Source organism: Amblyomma maculatum, chromosome 1 (genome assembly GCF_055883805.1).
Source record: "Amblyomma maculatum isolate TAMU_Amacu chromosome 1, ASM5588380v1, whole genome shotgun sequence".
NCBI classification, from domain to species: Eukaryota; Metazoa; Arthropoda; class Arachnida; order Ixodida; family Ixodidae; genus Amblyomma; species Amblyomma maculatum.
Genome location: NC_139344.1, coordinates 36,102,812 through 36,119,381, shown reverse-complemented (window position 1 = coordinate 36,119,381; position 16,570 = coordinate 36,102,812). Strand labels below are relative to the sequence as shown.

General features: G+C 50.3%; 1 protein-coding gene across 1 annotated transcript; it reads left to right on the top strand.

Annotated features, from left to right (window-relative positions):
* Nucleotides 1–15: 15 nt before the first annotated feature.
* On the top strand, nucleotides 16–12,382 carry LOC146202129 (uncharacterized). Its single transcript, XM_084587501.1, has 3 exons — nucleotides 16–36; nucleotides 1,452–2,196; nucleotides 11,239–12,382. The coding sequence occupies exons 1-3, from the start codon at nucleotides 16–18 to the stop codon at nucleotides 11,778–11,780; spliced, it is 1,308 nt and encodes a 435-aa protein (XP_084443627.1). The 3' UTR covers nucleotides 11,781–12,382.
* The last annotated feature ends 4,188 nt before the right edge of the window (nucleotides 12,383–16,570 follow it).

Below are 16,570 nucleotides of genomic sequence, written 5' to 3'. Positions count from 1 at the left end.
AAATAGAACTCAGCCATGTCACTGAATGGACGTCATGTCAGCGAATGGTGCACGGATACCTTCGGGAGAAGGAAAAATTATGACGCGGCGATTTCAGAAACGCTTAGCAAAACTAGCCCCTGTGTACTCTGCCAAATTCATTCTCATGTCATGTAGTATATGTAGCGTTCATTATCTGAACTTGTCTTGTCAGTATTGATTGCATTCAAGACCGCACTGGCCGCTTGCCCCTTCGGCCAGTCAAGCTTTATTACGTGCATTATACCGGCGCACATTTCAGAAATGCCTTAGAGGTTTTACAGGCTGTAAAGGCGACACATTACGTGGTACACCGGCAGCATCATAAGCTGCGTCGTCGGATCATGTGTGCCCCTTTCGAAAGCAACCCGCTTACCTGTTCTTCCCCTTCAGATCAACAATCCTCGGCGTGTTCGGACAAGCGCACGTGTGGCTACCGTTTTTACCGTGTCTTCAGCACGAGGCGGAAAACAGCTAATTTTATATTTCCTTGCCGTACGCCCGGCTTTGTTTCAGTCCAGAGAACACTGATTACTTGCAATGGAAATGCCATCTATTTCAGCGCGCAGTCAGAACTCCAGATGGTTGAAATTTACTGAGTCCTTCATCACGGCGTTTCTTATAGCCTGAGTCGCTTTGGGACGTTAAACCCCATAAACCAAACCAAGTTATGTTGCCATCCCGGAACTTTGTTTACAGTCTACCGTGTTTCCTTCTCAATCTTATAGCCTATAGAATAGTGTCAGCCACCGTAATTAACTGGCAGGCAGTGTCCGTCTGACTGCGCATGAGACCAGAAGTTCTTAAGTTTTCTGTGAGCCTCTATGCTAGCGGCTGTTCATGCTTCCCTCATTGTTTATACTGGCTACCCCGCAGTAGCCCGAAACATTTTCTTTTGGTGTTGTTGCATGCCGAGTAAGAGTACGCGTCAGAAATGCACGTCAACTGCCCACTTCATTTGAACGCCAGAGCAGTTCGGACACTGCAGCCCTTACATCGCGAAGTCTTGAGCGAAACCTACGTCGATCGACTTGGCGCGAGGCGGAGTGATTTGCGTACCTACCTCAGAACGTGTCCATAGTTTCGCGTATATTGCGCGCTGCACCTAAAATAGCTACCATGTTTATTTGATTTTATACATCCCCTCTTAGGAGTTTAGGGACGTGGATCGTTTAATAAGTAGTATGTTATACCAAAAATTCATGCCTCATCCTTCAAATGTGACGACAATAGAAAATACTAAGCGGGAAGGATGGAAAGCTAGAGAAGGCTCCATCTTCCTGGAATGGTGGTGCTAACTGTTAGACGATTTTGGAGAGAAGTGTGCGTTCAGCTCGGTCACACAAAACAGTGCACAAAGTGATGCTAGGAAAGGGCGTGCGAACGCAGCCTGAATTCTTTCGAGCGAGAGGTGGCCCGTGCAAGCCGCACAGGTGCGCCTCTTCGTTCGAAGCGCGCGCCGCGCCAACAGGTTGTTGGCGCCGAAGCGCCACCTAGCAAGTGGTTGGAGCAGCGCAAGGAGCCGGCAGCAGCCGTCACGTGCGTCTTCCGGCGGCGGGCCAGCGGCGAAGACCTCCTCTCTCGCGGTGGCGAGCGCGGAGCTCGCGGCCGGCGGACGCGTGGTCGCCGCCGTCAGTGTCCCCGTTGGCTCGGGTTGGGCCGTGTATGGCGCAGCAGCAGCACAGGCGCAGAGCTCGAGCGTCGGAGCGACAAGTTCGGACCCAGCTATCAGCGGCGGCGGCGGGCCGAGTTCCTTGAACCCTGCCCGCTCAAGGTTGGCGGGGCCGGGCCGCGAGCTGGCGGCAGCAGACGGCATGGCGGGACTCACGTGGAGCGACCAGGAGACGTACGAGCTCATCCGCATCTGGGCTGCGGACCGAGACCTCCTGGATGGCACGTCACGTAACAACAAGGTGTACGAGAGCATGGCGGCTCAGATGCGCAGCCTGGGCTACCTGCGCACCGCGCTCCAGGTCAAGGAGAAGATGAAACGACTACGCAAGGAGTACAAGTACGGCAAGCGGAGCAAGAAGATCGCCACCTACCACGAAGCGCTGGCCACTGTGCTCGCCCAGGGCGCCAAGGGCGGCGCGCTGTTCATCAAGAGCGAGGTGGATGAGAGCCTGGGCTCCGAAGAATTTGCCGGCACGGACTCCGAGACAAACTACATGGACGACGGTAAGTGCGGAATGCGGCCTTGGGGCGCGACCAGGAAACGGGCGGCGCGCCCGGGCCGCGGCGCGACGGAACCGGTTGCCGGGCGCGGCCTTGGACTCGCTCCCAGGCGCCATGTTGCGGGTCCGGGCCCCCCGGCCGAGCGGCCCCTCGGGCGGCCGCAACTGGGCCGCGGCCCCGAGAACCGGTTCCGGCGAGTGGCGACGACCTGCCAGGTCGCGGGCCCACGCTGCGCGGCCGCCGCCGCCGACAGGTGCCCGCAGGCTCGGGCACCTGCCGACCCGCGTTCGTAGAAAGAGCTCCCCCTCTCCGGGCCCAGCGCGCGATCGAATGGGACCGCCTCCCCCCGCATTCCGCCACAAGTTTCGGTTCCGCACGTGGCAGCTCCCCGCGGGGTTCGGGGCTGGCGAAAGCGCCCCGGGACGCTTTCCCCGGCCCCGCCACGCTGTTTGTCGCCGCATGGCTGCTTCCAAAACATCAGTTTGAAAGCTGTCGCGCGTGCAGATCACGACGATTTGTTTTGTGTGGCCTACGTCACTTCCGCCGCTGCCTGCTCTTGACGCTAGTTTCGCACGCAGCGATGTGTGTATAAATACCTTTCGTTACTTGACAGTGAAACTCTGAGAGCTTATCGATGTGTGTGCATCCGCCGCATATGGCTCACATCAGCTGTTCGAAAGCGTGCTGCTGTTCAGTGCTGTTTACGTTGATACGTGTCATGTTTCTCCTGTCGGTGTGTAAATAAGCGTGAAGTTTCAAATATATCGCCTGCTACCAGCGTCCGTGCCCACCGAGTGTTTATGCCATGAGCGAAAGCCGCCGAGTTCGCCGCATGCATTATTCCGTGCCGCAACAATTGGCCTTCGAGATGGCCTGTTCGTAGCCGGGGCTGCTCGAAGTGCGCGGAAAACGCAGCTTGTTCGGTGAGGGGCCACTTTCTCTCGCGCAGCCGATAGTATCAGCATCCCAGGGTGCGGGCGGCCGCCTTGGCTGCTCGCCCCAGGGTTCTGGGTCGCTTGTTATCACCGCGAGCCTTTCTGGGTTTACCGCGAACTGGTCGGCCTTTCTTCTTCTTTTTTTTTTTTTTTTTTTTTTTGCCATTTCCAGCGATCAGTGTCGCATGTGCTACACAAATAGGCAACGCTGGTGGTGCGCGTTGGCATAGATACATCCTGCTCAGTTCAGTTCGTTAACTCTTGTTCCAGCTACGCCGTGATAAAGCTTACCATAAGATAAAACTATAAATAGTTAACAAAGCCAGGACTTAAGCTGGCTAGTTTTCGTCCATTAATGGGTTGGCGCTTTGTTGCGAAGGGAATGAAAGTGACAGCAATTTCCTGAGATCGACGGTTGCGACTGATGTGGCCGGAACAGTTCGTTTTTCCATAAAAATTAATTTCGAACTGCTCATCTCAATCTCTAAGTTAGGGATCACTGCGATCACGCGAAACGTATCACAGTGATGTCCTGCGCCGCATCACGTGCACAGTTCCATTCTAGGCGCACAGCAAAATATTACAGGTGGCTGCCTCAGTTCCCAAATTTAACTTGACGCATGTAATACGTAGATTGTGGCCATAGGTTCAAATGAGCTAGCCACAGTCAACATGATAGCGCACCTGCTAAGTTCAGAGATTGGGACGGTATGACAACGAATGGAATCAGAAGAGGAGGATTGCTTTTATTTTTTTTTTTTTTTATGGTCACTGTAAAGCTAAATGTTTAAACGAGGGTAGAAAGGATACAGCAAGTGCAGGCACGACTATTTTGTCGGAAAACAGACAAGTCTGTAAGGGGAAATAAGACAGTCATCCGAGCAGGAAAACAAGGTCATACATAATAATGATTTATGTGCAGTCAAAAGTGAGTTACGCGGTCAAGGCATAGCCGCACAAATCTTTAACTAGCGTGCGTGACGGCCGCGTTTTCTGTGATTCTCAGCGTTACAGAGGGGTTGAAGGTGCAAAAAAGTTTGCCGTAATTAGTGGGAGTAAAACTGGGAGTCACTCCAATTAGGTGTTGCCTCAACGTTGAATGCGCTTAGTGGGAAAAGTTGTACAGCCAATACTGATCGCGTGTGAACTTGATAGACGCACACTCATGGAAACAGGATTGGGACGGTGCTTGGCTCGTTTCGCTGTGACAGTGGCCGAGTGGTTTAAGCCTCCGCCGCTTATGGGGGAGGTATGGGGTTCGGCCCCCAGTATCTCGAGTACCCATAGGTGGTACAGTGTCTAGCCTTTTCTCTTGCCTGGTGCACGGCTTAACTGGAGCTGAATTGCTTGGGAAGTATATCTGTGGCCCCACGTTGTACAGAACGAAGCAATTTGTGCAATGAGGTTCTTGGGCCAAAGCTGTCGTTGCCCCTAAAAATGCATTATCACCATCGTTTCACTTTAAATTCTTGGTCGTTAAACGAAGAGCTGCCTTGTGTGCTAGGAATTCAGCGAAATTTGTCTTGAGTAATGCAAGGTTCGCGGTTCGTGTACAGTGCAGCTTTACGAGTAGGACCTGCCTGCTCTAAACGTGCTTGCGTAAAACTGCCGCCTTACTAACCTTTCTTTGAAGGCCGTGAGGCTTGGGGCTCGCGTTTGTTTCGCCGAAGTGTTTCGCGTGTTGCACCGTGGATATGTTTGCAGGATATTCTGAGGACCTCTGGAGTGATGTTGCTAGCCATAGCCATACTTATTTCGGTCTATTTGAAGACAGGAAGTGTAAGTGAGCGCCAATTGACGCCACAGTGCAGGGTTAACACCAGCAAATTGCTTGCGTAGAATCTTTTTTCTCAATATCTCTGCAGGAGTATTTAAGAGCCACTTTTCACGGATTCTTGCAGTGGAGTCATCAGTAACAACAACAACAAAAAAGAAAAAAATGTTCGTCCTACTGCGGAAGAGACAGACGTAGTTGCTTACTTTCCTTGGTGTGTCCCAAAATACAGAAACTGCTGCTACGTTTCGTACGTCCCTTAGATTTTCCGAACCCTACTGGATCCGCGCACACTTGCCGTTTTCCGTAGTAGTGTCTGTACATTATTAGCGTCTTATGGAATACATACGAGCCTCAGCTCTACCGAATGTCGACTGCTGCCAGTTCACAGCGTGCTTACTCGTGGGCTGAGGGAGGCCGCTCCATCTCGTGTGTACATTAGGAACCTAATGTCGCTTGTCGTCATAAAAAGTTGAACTGGGAACAAGTCGTCGCCCACAGGAAGTGACCCAGGCTGCGGTTCTTTGTACCTGCCTGTTTAGTTTTTGCAGGCGGGTTAATTCTGTATCTGGTTATATCTGGCGGAGTTCGCAAAAGGAGAGGGGGCGTGGTCAATCTGACGGCGGAGCATAGCAATTTTTCTATATGCTGTTTTAGCACAACCAGGGAACTATTTACTTGGCAGATATTTTACTGTATACAGTTGGGGTAAATTCCTGGGAGTGGTATTTAACGAACTCTTCACGCAGGCACAGTGATAACGAACAAAAATGTTTTGAAAACCTAGGTAAGGGAGTGGCTTTCCAAAGCTTAACTTGACATGCATAGAACAGTGATAAATGCCGCCGTTGTTATCAACAAGACTCTTCCCTGGGTATATATATATATATATATATATATATATATATATATATATATATATATATATTGCAGTTAACAGTGCAGTTAAAAAGTCGTACCAATGTTTCCTGTCTTCAGTAAGCTTACAGAATTAAGTTCCTTAACGAAACACCAAAATTGAGTTTGCAATGCAGTCACTGGCGCTCAGCCTTGACACGATTGTGTTCACGACGCCTGCAGCTAAAATGAACGTGGCGCCGGCACAAGTTAGCGCTCCTGATAGTGCACTTTTACCAGAAGTGTCACTCTACAAACGTTTTTTTTTTTTTTATTTGCCGATATAAAGCTATCCTCGTCCGGGAGATTTGTTACGTATACATAGGGTTCTTTTTTTTTTTTTTTTTCGTTAAGGTTGACGATGTGCAACCATATAGGGCAGAAGCGCCACTTGTGAAGCAGTGTCAGGGAATTTTGTTGCTGAAAACGGCCGAAACAGAGAAGCATGCAAACGCAAACGATTTACAGCTTGCAAAAACCTTAATTTCTCCGCATTGCGTTTTCTCGCTATCACGTCTTTCTCAGATTGCGTTTATACCCCGCTACGCTGCACATAAGAAGACAGACCGCGAGGAGTGAGACGCCAATCGCACTCTATTTTTAGGCTACTTTTTTTTTTTTTTTTTTTTTCTTTTTTTTTTTTTTTTTTTTTTTTTTTTTACTGTCTGCGGTTATAAGTCTACAGGTGCCGGTTTTTAAAGCAGTTCGTGTCAACTGTCCATTATTCCCGCAGGTTAGGGGCAGAACCAGATCCTTTGGCCGGATATGGACAGAATCTCCTTTTATTCGTGCACTAATTTTTTTCCGCAATTGACGAGGCATGAGTGGCTTACGCACGTCACTATGCAAGTGCCCATGCACGCATCGTGCGGGCGGATTAAACAGAAATCTTCTATTTTGATGTATTTCCGTCAAAATACCATATTTTTTTCTGGGACAAAGCAGGTTAGGAAGCAGAGGGAAGCCGATGGGGTTTTGTCCCGTCCCATAACGAATAGGCTATCCCCGCCCTAAGGATGCCGCATCATTTCTCCACCTCCTCTTTGGCCCTTAACTCCGAGCCTAGGGAATGTTATAAGGCACGGCATGAACGGCCATGGTTAAGGTGACAAAGGCCTGTCTCCTTCCCTTTCCAACCTAACCCTGGCTGCAGAGAGAACGCCAATTGAGACAGTGTTAATCCTTGAATGTCATCGAATGTAGCCTGGATGTAAATACAAAAGGATGGATCTGGCGTTGTTCACACATTTTTGTGTGCATAACCTAGGGTTCGAATTTAGGTGGGCCTGTTTGCGGTATTGGGCAGGGCAGGCTTAGATCGCGGCGGCTTACCGAATTACGGGTACCAATGACTGCCATTGCGAAGCGATTGCCGTTGTAAAAATAGACACACTAATTATCACGATTGCACAGATGACTGTTATTGTGAAGCGTGCGATGCGGCTGGCGTTTTAAAAGTAGACACAGCTGGTCACGATTACGCATTAATGTTTCTCGTTTACAGCACATAAACACCCGAATATTCTCAGCCTAGTCCACGATGTACTGCCAGTGAGGTCACTCGGCGAGAGCACTCTGCTTGGTAGTCATGTTCGAAAACGCAAGCAAATGCACAACATTATTAGGCGCTTGCAGTCGGTGCTTATCAGCTTCTTCGTTCAATCTCGTCTATATTCATTCTCTAGAATCTCCATCGTTACTGGACGCATGGTTGTTTTTCTGAGTGATCTCGCCAAACATGAAATCTTCTGAAGAATGTTAGAACTCTCTAAAATGTGAAGAATGGCAACAGCATATTTTCTAGGAAGTAAATGCAAGAAGACGAGGCAGGCGTTGTCCACACATTTTTGTGCGTATGTCCTAGAGGATTCGACCTTATGGGGGAATGTTCGCTGCATTAGGAACTTTTAGTGCAGAATTGGAGCGCTTAGAGGGAAAGTGACCACACTGAGCCACACCTTTCATCGCAGCGTTCCGCGTATGCTCACTGGCGCTACTTTTCTAAAACTCGCTGTTGTCGTCTTTGTTCTCAGATGCTGAGCTTGCGTGCGTGCTGGCTTTCAGTAAGTGGACGTATTCTAGTTGTTTCACCGCACGCAGTTCTGGTGTGTGGCACAGTCCAATGCACAGATCGCAACCTCCACCAGCGGTAGAGGTTACCAGTGACAGCGGTCATGCCTCTCATGAGAGTTTTATCTCTCATCTCACACGCCGGGACTCATCCTCTGTGCGCGCATGCCTTTGTTAAGCTAGTTGCCTTGCACTGACGCCGCACTGGTCGCTACATTTGTGTGGGGCACCACAGTATCGTCCCTTGTGCCGCGTGTAAGCTATGCGATACAGAAACTTGAGTCGTCCGTCGAGTGCATGAGTAAACGCCGCGATTCCCTGTATTCACAGCCACTGTAGGGATTAATTCAACAAAAGAAAAAAAAAAGAACAAATAAATAAATAACCAACGAAACAGACGCGTTAGCAAGAGGACAGGGTATAGAGCACTGTTTCCCAACTTTGAAGGATTACTTCCAGGTAGGGCGGCAGGAGTTTCTGAAACACGGAAATCACGAAAAAGGGTGCATGCTGTGCAAGTTTCCTGCGTGACCTCTGCATCTTCACCCTTCAGTGTCAGACCCCGCCTCCATTCAGCGAGGAAATTCAACTTTTTCGTGGTGTCCATGTTTCGAAAGCTTGCGTGAGCATTGTACATGTCATGGAAAGTGCGACTACTGAACGTGGCCTGATACTGAGGAAAACAGGCGTGGTCAACTGAGGCGATGAGGTGAATACAGAATGCAGCGCAATACGAGGAGTTTCGTGTGTCGTTCTTACACCTTTGCCTGCTTCGCCGCGCTCTTTTCTTAATTGAAGCGCGTCAGACTAACCAGCCTTGTACGCTTCGCTACGAATACAGTCGTGAAAGGGCATCTGGGGATCACCTATTCTCGAGGGTTCTTTTTTTTTTTTTTTTTTTAACATCGGTTGCACGAAGTGGGCGTAGTGATCAGAAGGGCAAAACTAAATCTCGCCTACGTGCTCCCCTTTGTTTTCACATGGGTACAGAGGCTTCCCGCGGGTCTAGAACTCGCGAACGGTTTCCTCGAGAACCGATTTGTGTTCGTGCGAAGATGAAATGCGTCGTGTTGGTTATCACCTCAGCACGTGAAGTTCTGGCAGCAGTTTTAACTGGCGACATGTCATCAGACAACTGAGAACTCGAAAAAAAAAAGATTGTGGAGTCGGTTTGAACTGGCGTATACTTTTTGAAAGCCGTACTCAATATTCGATTCTATGCCTGCAGGCTACAGACCGTCTCTTTTGCGGCAGGACTCCCCTGTACCCCTTTTCCCCTAGGTTCAACAACATCACAGTCAACCCTTTGTGGTCTCGTTTACATGTGTGTGTGCACGAAACCACTGCGTGTTAGTTTAACTCGGCCCTCAGCCACACGCCCTGTGGCATAGAGGTCAAGTGCTTTACACGGTACAACGCATGTTGTGAAGCTGAAGGTTGGTCTGAGTGATATTGTTTTTCAAATTCGAAGCCCGCTTTAGCATATGTTGCTGTTGAAGGCATGACCCGTCTTACGTCTGTCATGTGGTCAGTATACTAAGGGCGCGACTGCGCTGTCGTTGCGATCGTTATGATTCCCCAGGCTGCCACAAAGTCTAGGCAGAGCATCAGCGCGACGGCGTTACGCAGCAGAGGTTGGACACTTAGTCCCCCCCCCCCCCCCCCCCCCATTTTTTTTTTTTTGCGTGACCGCTGTGGTCAGAGCTTGCTGAAAATTAACATTGATATATATATATTAACATGGTATACCCAGGCCAGTTGCAGTTGCGATCTACGGGCCGAATTCAAACGCGAACATTGGTATACGTTATTCCCCTGATGTGTAGCGCGGCATTCTCTTGGAACCACTTGACTGTAGCGCGTGTACATCGGTGGACGTTTTAATAGAAACATGAATATCGCTTCTGTCTGCTATATCCGAACCTTAAAATGGGCAAATTTTATGCTGACTTTTCACAGACGATGTTCACATTTGAATTCGGTCTGATAGTACTACGTCATGGCACATTCGGTTTTCTTTGTTTCCCCAGATTGCATATGGAGTCGTCCGCAGTACGGTCGCTGCGTAAGTCTTTGAACTGCTTCACAGCCTCAGTATGAAGTTTTATAATGGAAGCAGCTTTAAAGGGGACGTAAAATACAGCACAGCGTGCGTCCTGTCAAAATTTCGCGCCTCATCATAGCGCCCCCCCCCCCCCCCCCCCCACCACTTCTTTGAATTTGAGGCGTGTGTTAAATGCCGGGGTGTATTCATTCTTTTCCTAACCTAGCGGCTTGTAGGACGTGTGCGACGACGCTGACACTCGTCCGCAGTCGAAATAAGGAAGTTAAGCCTCACTATTTCGAATCATGGCATCAGCTCCAAGCCTCATGTGTTTACCTATCTACAGGCGCTGAGTTGTCTCGTTTACTTCTTAGATTGCAGCTAAAGTTCAGCAATCGCATTAACTGCATATACAAGTTTTTGTTCTTTTCTGTGGTCCCAGTTATCTTTCCGTTCATTTACTTATACAGCCTTTGTCAGAAGTGTAGAGCACGGGGGGTCTGCTTCTGAGCCATGTAGTGAAGCTGATTTAGCATTACGGAATGTGTTTCCCATTGGAGAGGGTAGGACAAAAAAATCCTACCGTCAAGAGATACTGGCAATGCATTACAAGGTGCACGAAGTAGCTGAGATGCAGACCCCCTAGGCACTTTTGACAAAGACTGTACATGTATGTCCACTGATTAGATCTGCTCACTTGGAGCCCTGCTGTCGGCAACAGTCCGCATTTTGTCAGTGTTCTTGTGGAAGATAATTCGGGGGCGAATTGTTTCGAATCTTGGCTGCTTCGTGAACTGAATTTATGTGCTTGCTTGAACGGCTGCAGTTGCATCTGCCATGGCCAAAAGGCGGCTGGGGGGGGAGCGTTGCGATAGCGTGCCCTTCGAAACGCTTCCTAGGCCCCGGTGCTGGCAGCGCGCGCTCCCCCTCTGCCCAGTGGCGTTACCGAGCTTGTGGGTCGCCAAGTAGCGTCATCGTGAGTGTCCCGGGGAGGAAAAAGCCGGCGCTTCGAGAATGTTCGAGCGCCGCAGTTTGGCTCGGTGGCTGCAGCCTGGAAACAGGTTTTATTGGGGCGAGCCTTGGGCCTGTCTCCTCGCGCGCGGTCTCTCGGAAGTCCCTGAGTCAGCGGCCGCATACGAGTTTCTGTGGAGGGGGGGATCCCCCGGGGGGGCCCTCCGGGGCGCGCGTCCGAGCGACGTCCATTAGGCCTTCCGCGGGGGGGCGGCTGCCGAGCGAAGCGGGCTCGGGCGACGCGCTCGGGCGCTCCCGCGAGGGCAGCGGAGGTTGTTGGCCCTGCAGCGCAACAATGGCTCTTTCGCTCGCAGGACCAGGCTGCTCGGCGCCGCCGGCCGAGGGCAACGGCAACGACGAGCGCGCCCAGGGGTTCTTCCGTGGCAGCAACCAGGGGCTGGACTACAGCCGGTCGCCGAGCTCGCCGCCCGTCGAATGCGCCACAGCGCTGCGGTTCCCGGCGGACAACTTCCCCACCATCACGACGACCACCGCTGAGCCGGGGGACGGCGCGCGGTTCCCAGCGGCCGGCGCGGGGGGCCCCAGGGCGGCGCTCAAACGCAAGCTGCCCGACGCGCCCTCACCGCCCACGCTAGCCGCCTCCACACTCACAGACCTCATCACGCGCGGCATTGACAAGTTCGTTGAGCTGGAGCACAAGCGCATGCGGCTCGAGCTGGACCTGCTCGAGCGGCTGCGCCACGAGGAGCTAGAGAGGCTTGAGCGCATGCGCCGCGAAGAGATGGACCACGAGCTGCGTCTCATGAGCGTGCTCGCGTCACTCTTCAACAACAATAACACGTCTTCCAGCGTGAACCTCAACAGCAGCAGCAGCGAGCCGCCGGCGGGCTCGTGACGCGGGCCCTGCCCTGCCTACGTCAACATTCCAGCTGCACTTGTGATGACTCGGCCCCAGTGACTCGGGGCTCTCTTTTAACCTCACCGCGCAATAAAATGCCCTCACGGGCAGCAGGGACTCCAGCCCGACAGCGGGCATACAAGGAGGCATGGACGCTGTCTTCGCCTGTCTCCGTGTTTGCTTTGTCTAATATGTGTTTGGTTCTGTCAACGAGGCTCACCGGCCACGATAGAATGTCATGGCCGCACAGAGGACTCGTTTCGTAGAGCAACGACTGTTAAGCTCATTTCAAACACTCTCAAGCACACGCGGTCAGTTGCTAACGGAGCGAAATCACGGTTGCATTTTTGGCACCGGCTATTGAACTCATCTTCCACATTAAAGGTGTAATGTCTGCTTTTGCCATGAGTCATACCACCGTGGGTTTCACGTGATGTTGTGAAGTGCTTTCTCACTGTAGTAACGTTATTTCAACTAATTTGTCGCCGTGATGTCGTCTCTAGACGTCGACATAAAGCAATGAAGAGGCATTCCGTCCATTTCTCTACTCCATTGAAGTGTGTTTATGCGTATTATAAAGCATATTTTTCCAAGTCAAAGTACGTGCACTGTGCTTGAGCCGGCTACGCGAGTACACGTTGCTGGCTAGCCAAACGGTGCTCCGTGGCGCCCCTGCTGGGTCCTAATTTCAGCTGTACTGTTCTCTAGTCTTTGGAGTGTGCATAAAAATTCCAACTTGATGCATCTTGAAGATTCATAAAGAAAATTATAGGGTCACTGACCAAGTCAGAGATTAATAAAACGTAATGACGTTTCGGAAGCCCTACGTCTTCCGAACAAGAAGCCGTAGCGTCATTACGTTTTATTAAATTTTGACTTGGTCAGTGACCCTATAATATTCTTTGTCACCACCTGACCAGACGATGTTTCGTCGAACTCTTCATTACATCTTGAAGATTCACAGCCAGTAACTTCTCTCACGGATGCCAGGTTCGGAGAGCTTCCAGTGCCACGCGTTTGTGCTCGAAGGTAAGGTGAAATTGCTGTTCGGCGTAATGGCATTGAAAATCACTTTTCTCTCTGTAGTGTTGTTGTTCACGCCTGGTTTAGACACGGGGTTTTACATAGTGTCGGTAACACGCTTTGGTGGAAGTGATAACCTTGAACGACTGCTTTATCGCGGAGGAAGCAAGAGAAGAGCTCCCAAAGATGACCTTCCCCACTGTAATCCAGCTTCCCCTAGACGCGCCTACTTTGAGGCCCGCACATGTGCCTCATGCATACCTTAGGTGGCACTTTCCCGACTGGCCTCTAATCTCCATCCCACAGTTACATCTACTGTCAAAGCTATGCAGGCTGTCAAGCTTGTTTCCAGGCCATGCAGAATGGTTTGGTTTGAGCCGCCGGCACTTTCGAGTGTGAGGTGAACTGTTGTTCTTGTCCCTCCATAGCTTGGGGCGAGAGTTTAGTTACGGCATACTAGGGCTCCGATGGCTGCGCCGTTCTTATAAGCGTGGAAAAGTTTATCGTAAAGATTCCCGCGCGGAACGGCGCTCCTTGCAATTACATTTATTTTACGGTTAACCTTAACCTTACTGACCATGCAAGTGTTTTGTGGCCGGATCATGAGCTTGCAAATTATGTGCAATTCTTACGTTCTTTTTTTTTTTTTTTTTTCACGAGAGCGGAAATGAGTCATTTCGGTTCGTAGCGTGTGCAGTCCCCATGCGCGGAAAAGGGGTAACCGCCTGATGGCGTTGTCTGACTCCTTTGCCAGCTCATGCACGTTGTCAATCTTCGCGATAACGAAGTATGCAAACCAACGTTCGATAACTTGCCCCAGCGTACGCCTTAAGTTAGGCGTAAAAAAAAAAAAGTGTTTCCGGTTGATAATACGGGTACCATGTTATGATTAAAGAGTGAAGATGATCGTCTTGCAAATGAAAGCAAGCTGCCTCACTCTGCCGCTGTTATCTTTCCGAACGTGCAGTCACTTCCTTTCTTATCTTTTAACTCGTCTTGTGCGCAGATTTTCGTGATTCTACTTCCTGCTCATAAATTCGTAGATTAAGTCCTAACTCTTCCCTGATCTCAGTCAGTTTCTTGGTCATGTTGAATTTGAGGGCCTATTCTAGCAGCGTTTACATGGACCCGACAGGAGCGGGTTGAGTTATCAGGTCGAAAACCGGTCACAGGGTTCATGTAAACGCTGTCGGTTTGGGCTGGGGGATACTCCGTGGTTTCTTTCCTGACTATTTTGATCCTCTTAATTTTTGTGAGGGACGCTTCGCCGTCAAGCACTTATCCCTACAGGTTCACTTCGCGAAATTAGAAAATGTCATTATGGCCCTTTCGGAAGCCTCGTGCATCTCTTACGGCGGTTTAAGCGGCAGTGAGGAATGAAATATGCTTGTCGTACAAGAAAGGTTTGAAGCGTATTGAGTGGATTGCAAACGCAGTGCGGTACGCAAGCAAGCAAAATGCAGTTAAGGCCTATACTGCGGCGTAAAACTATTTTCAACACGGACAGTACTTATGAGAGAACGAAGTCCCTTGCACACACTACTCGTTAAATGCAAGAAAAAAAAAGCTACCAAAAGCGTCGTCCCATAACGGACCGTTGTATGGAGGGAGCAACATTGAGGAAGGTTTCTGTCCTAGGGGCAAAGCGCGGAGAGTATGACAAATCTGTTAATTTGCAGCAATTGCATTGATAAAATCGCAGCCTTGTTCGTACACGCGCAGGGGCCGCTTTCAACAAGTGATATTTCGTGTTCAATACCCCGAAGTGACACCTAAGTTACGAGGGACGCCGCAGTGGCGGGGTACGAATAAATTATGACCGCCCGGGGCGATGTGCTTTGAGAAAGCACAGCGCATTTTCTTGCTGCTCGGACCAAGTTCACTAAGCAGCTTGATAGGAATTTCGTCTATCCCTTCAGACGCGCAAATGCTTGCCTCCGCCTTTATTCAGTTTAAATTGGTCGATTCTAAGCCAACTTTCTATTCTGCTGTCCTGTGTTGCATTTGGGGAGATTGCCCCGTCGTTGTTCGTAAATGATTCGGCTATAACTGATTTAATGTAGGTCACAGCGTCGCCTCCCTCAACACATTTTTATGCGGCATCTGGAATTCGTTCCTGCTTTCTTTGTTTCTTTTTACGCAGTCAGCTTATATGGCTCGAGAATTTTCGTGATCCGCCCTTAGTTGCATCATAAACTTCAGCCATCCAGCGAATAGTGGACAGCTTTTATATTCCTTTGCACGGGGCCCTGTACTTTTGCCGAGGTTCTCACTGCTGGTCTGTTTCCTCTTCAGACAACCTCGCCTTCACTTTGGGAGGGAGACAGCGCCACACGCTCTCTCACAGTGGCGCGCGGTGTGCCCGCCGAGGGACGCCAGCCTAGAGCTTGTTAGGACAGGCGGAATACTGGAAAGGCGGCGGGGGGTCGCGCGAGCAGGAAGGTCGGGGGGCGCAAGGTGTGGCGGCCTAGCGTAGGGCGCTTCTAGGAAGGAGTCCGGTGCGGGGCAACCAATATCGGACACTGCGAGAAACGCGCCCGCGGGGCTCGGGTCTGCTCAATTTGGCGCCGACGCTCGCCTTCTCGGGGGAGAGAAAAGACCGGCCCCTTGTGGAGTGCCGAGTGGTCTTTTGTGCGTTGTTTCTCTACCTGTCCGCCCTGCCTGAGTGTATTCCCGGCCGCGTCTTCGAAGGAGAGACGATGAAATGGGATAGACGTGGCTGCTGTTGGCTCTGCGTGCCCTCAGTCCACTGAAAGAGAGCGGCCTACGATACGTTTTTTTCTTCTTCTTCTTCTTCTTCTTTTTTTTTTTTTTTTTTTTTTGACAGCAATGTGTGTTGTGAGAATCCTTGAACGTCGCAAAAGCGCTAGTGCGCTGGTCGACGAATACGCGTATAGCGTTGGTAAATCTTTTTTTTTCTCTCTCTCTCTCTTTTCACGATGGAATTTGAAGCTGGTGTTCCTCGCCACACGGTCACGGAGCCAACGCGCTTGCATCACGCAGTATGTCGCGCAGAGTACATGTACCACGTTCTTACGTGCCTCTGATCTCACACCGGTCAGAAACAGTGTGGAATCGCAGCCATGCAAGAGCGTTTGCGAACCTCCAGATTTCGCGCACAACTACTGAGTGACCTAGGTGCATATTTTGTGCGGCCTCTTGTATCTCGACAAATGTCAGACCTGTATTAGTAAAGATACATTTTCGCACCGTGAGAAAAAACAAAAAAAAGCCGCAAACCCATATCAATGGCTACTTTGCACCGAGTGCATGTTTCGATGCAGGCGAAACAAATGCTCTATTTCGATCTCCTGTGTTTTTCGGTATGGGTGCACAAGAACCTCACTTGGAGCATTTCTCTGCAGTGTCCCTTATAGCCCTTTTGTCGCTTCTGCACGTTAAACCGCGCATATCACCCACCAGTGCGAAGTAGTAGAAGGGGGGGGGGGGGGGGGTGATTATCAAGTTTAGAGGGGATGATGCAGTGGTCACCTTGACACGGATGTTAAACACTGTGACAGCTTTCGCTCAGTTCAATGATTTGCGGAGCATGACGTAAAGATCCTGCGTTTTTCTCTTTTTTTTTTGTTTTTTTTTTTTTTTTTGCCAGGACCGAAAGATCGGGGAAGTTGTACGGAGTTTCATTTCTAATCTCTGGCAGAAAGAACCTTCTCGGAGAGGCGTAGGTGTGTACAGGATGCAGGTGGGCAGAAAAAAAAAAAAAAATGTTGCTCGCCCACATCGAGGACTGCCAGTTTTTTTTT

Bases quoted from the DNA above. Each gene is read 5' to 3' on its own strand.
- LOC146202129 (XM_084587501.1), top strand. From the start codon at position 16: ATGTCACTGAATGGACGTCAT. The intron at 37-1,451 runs GTCAGCGAATGG...CAAGCCGCACAG, and splicing joins TGTCACTGAATGGACGTCAT to GTGCGCCTCTTCGTTCGAAG. The intron at 2,197-11,238 runs GTAAGTGCGGAA...TTTCGCTCGCAG, and splicing joins GACAAACTACATGGACGACG to GACCAGGCTGCTCGGCGCCG.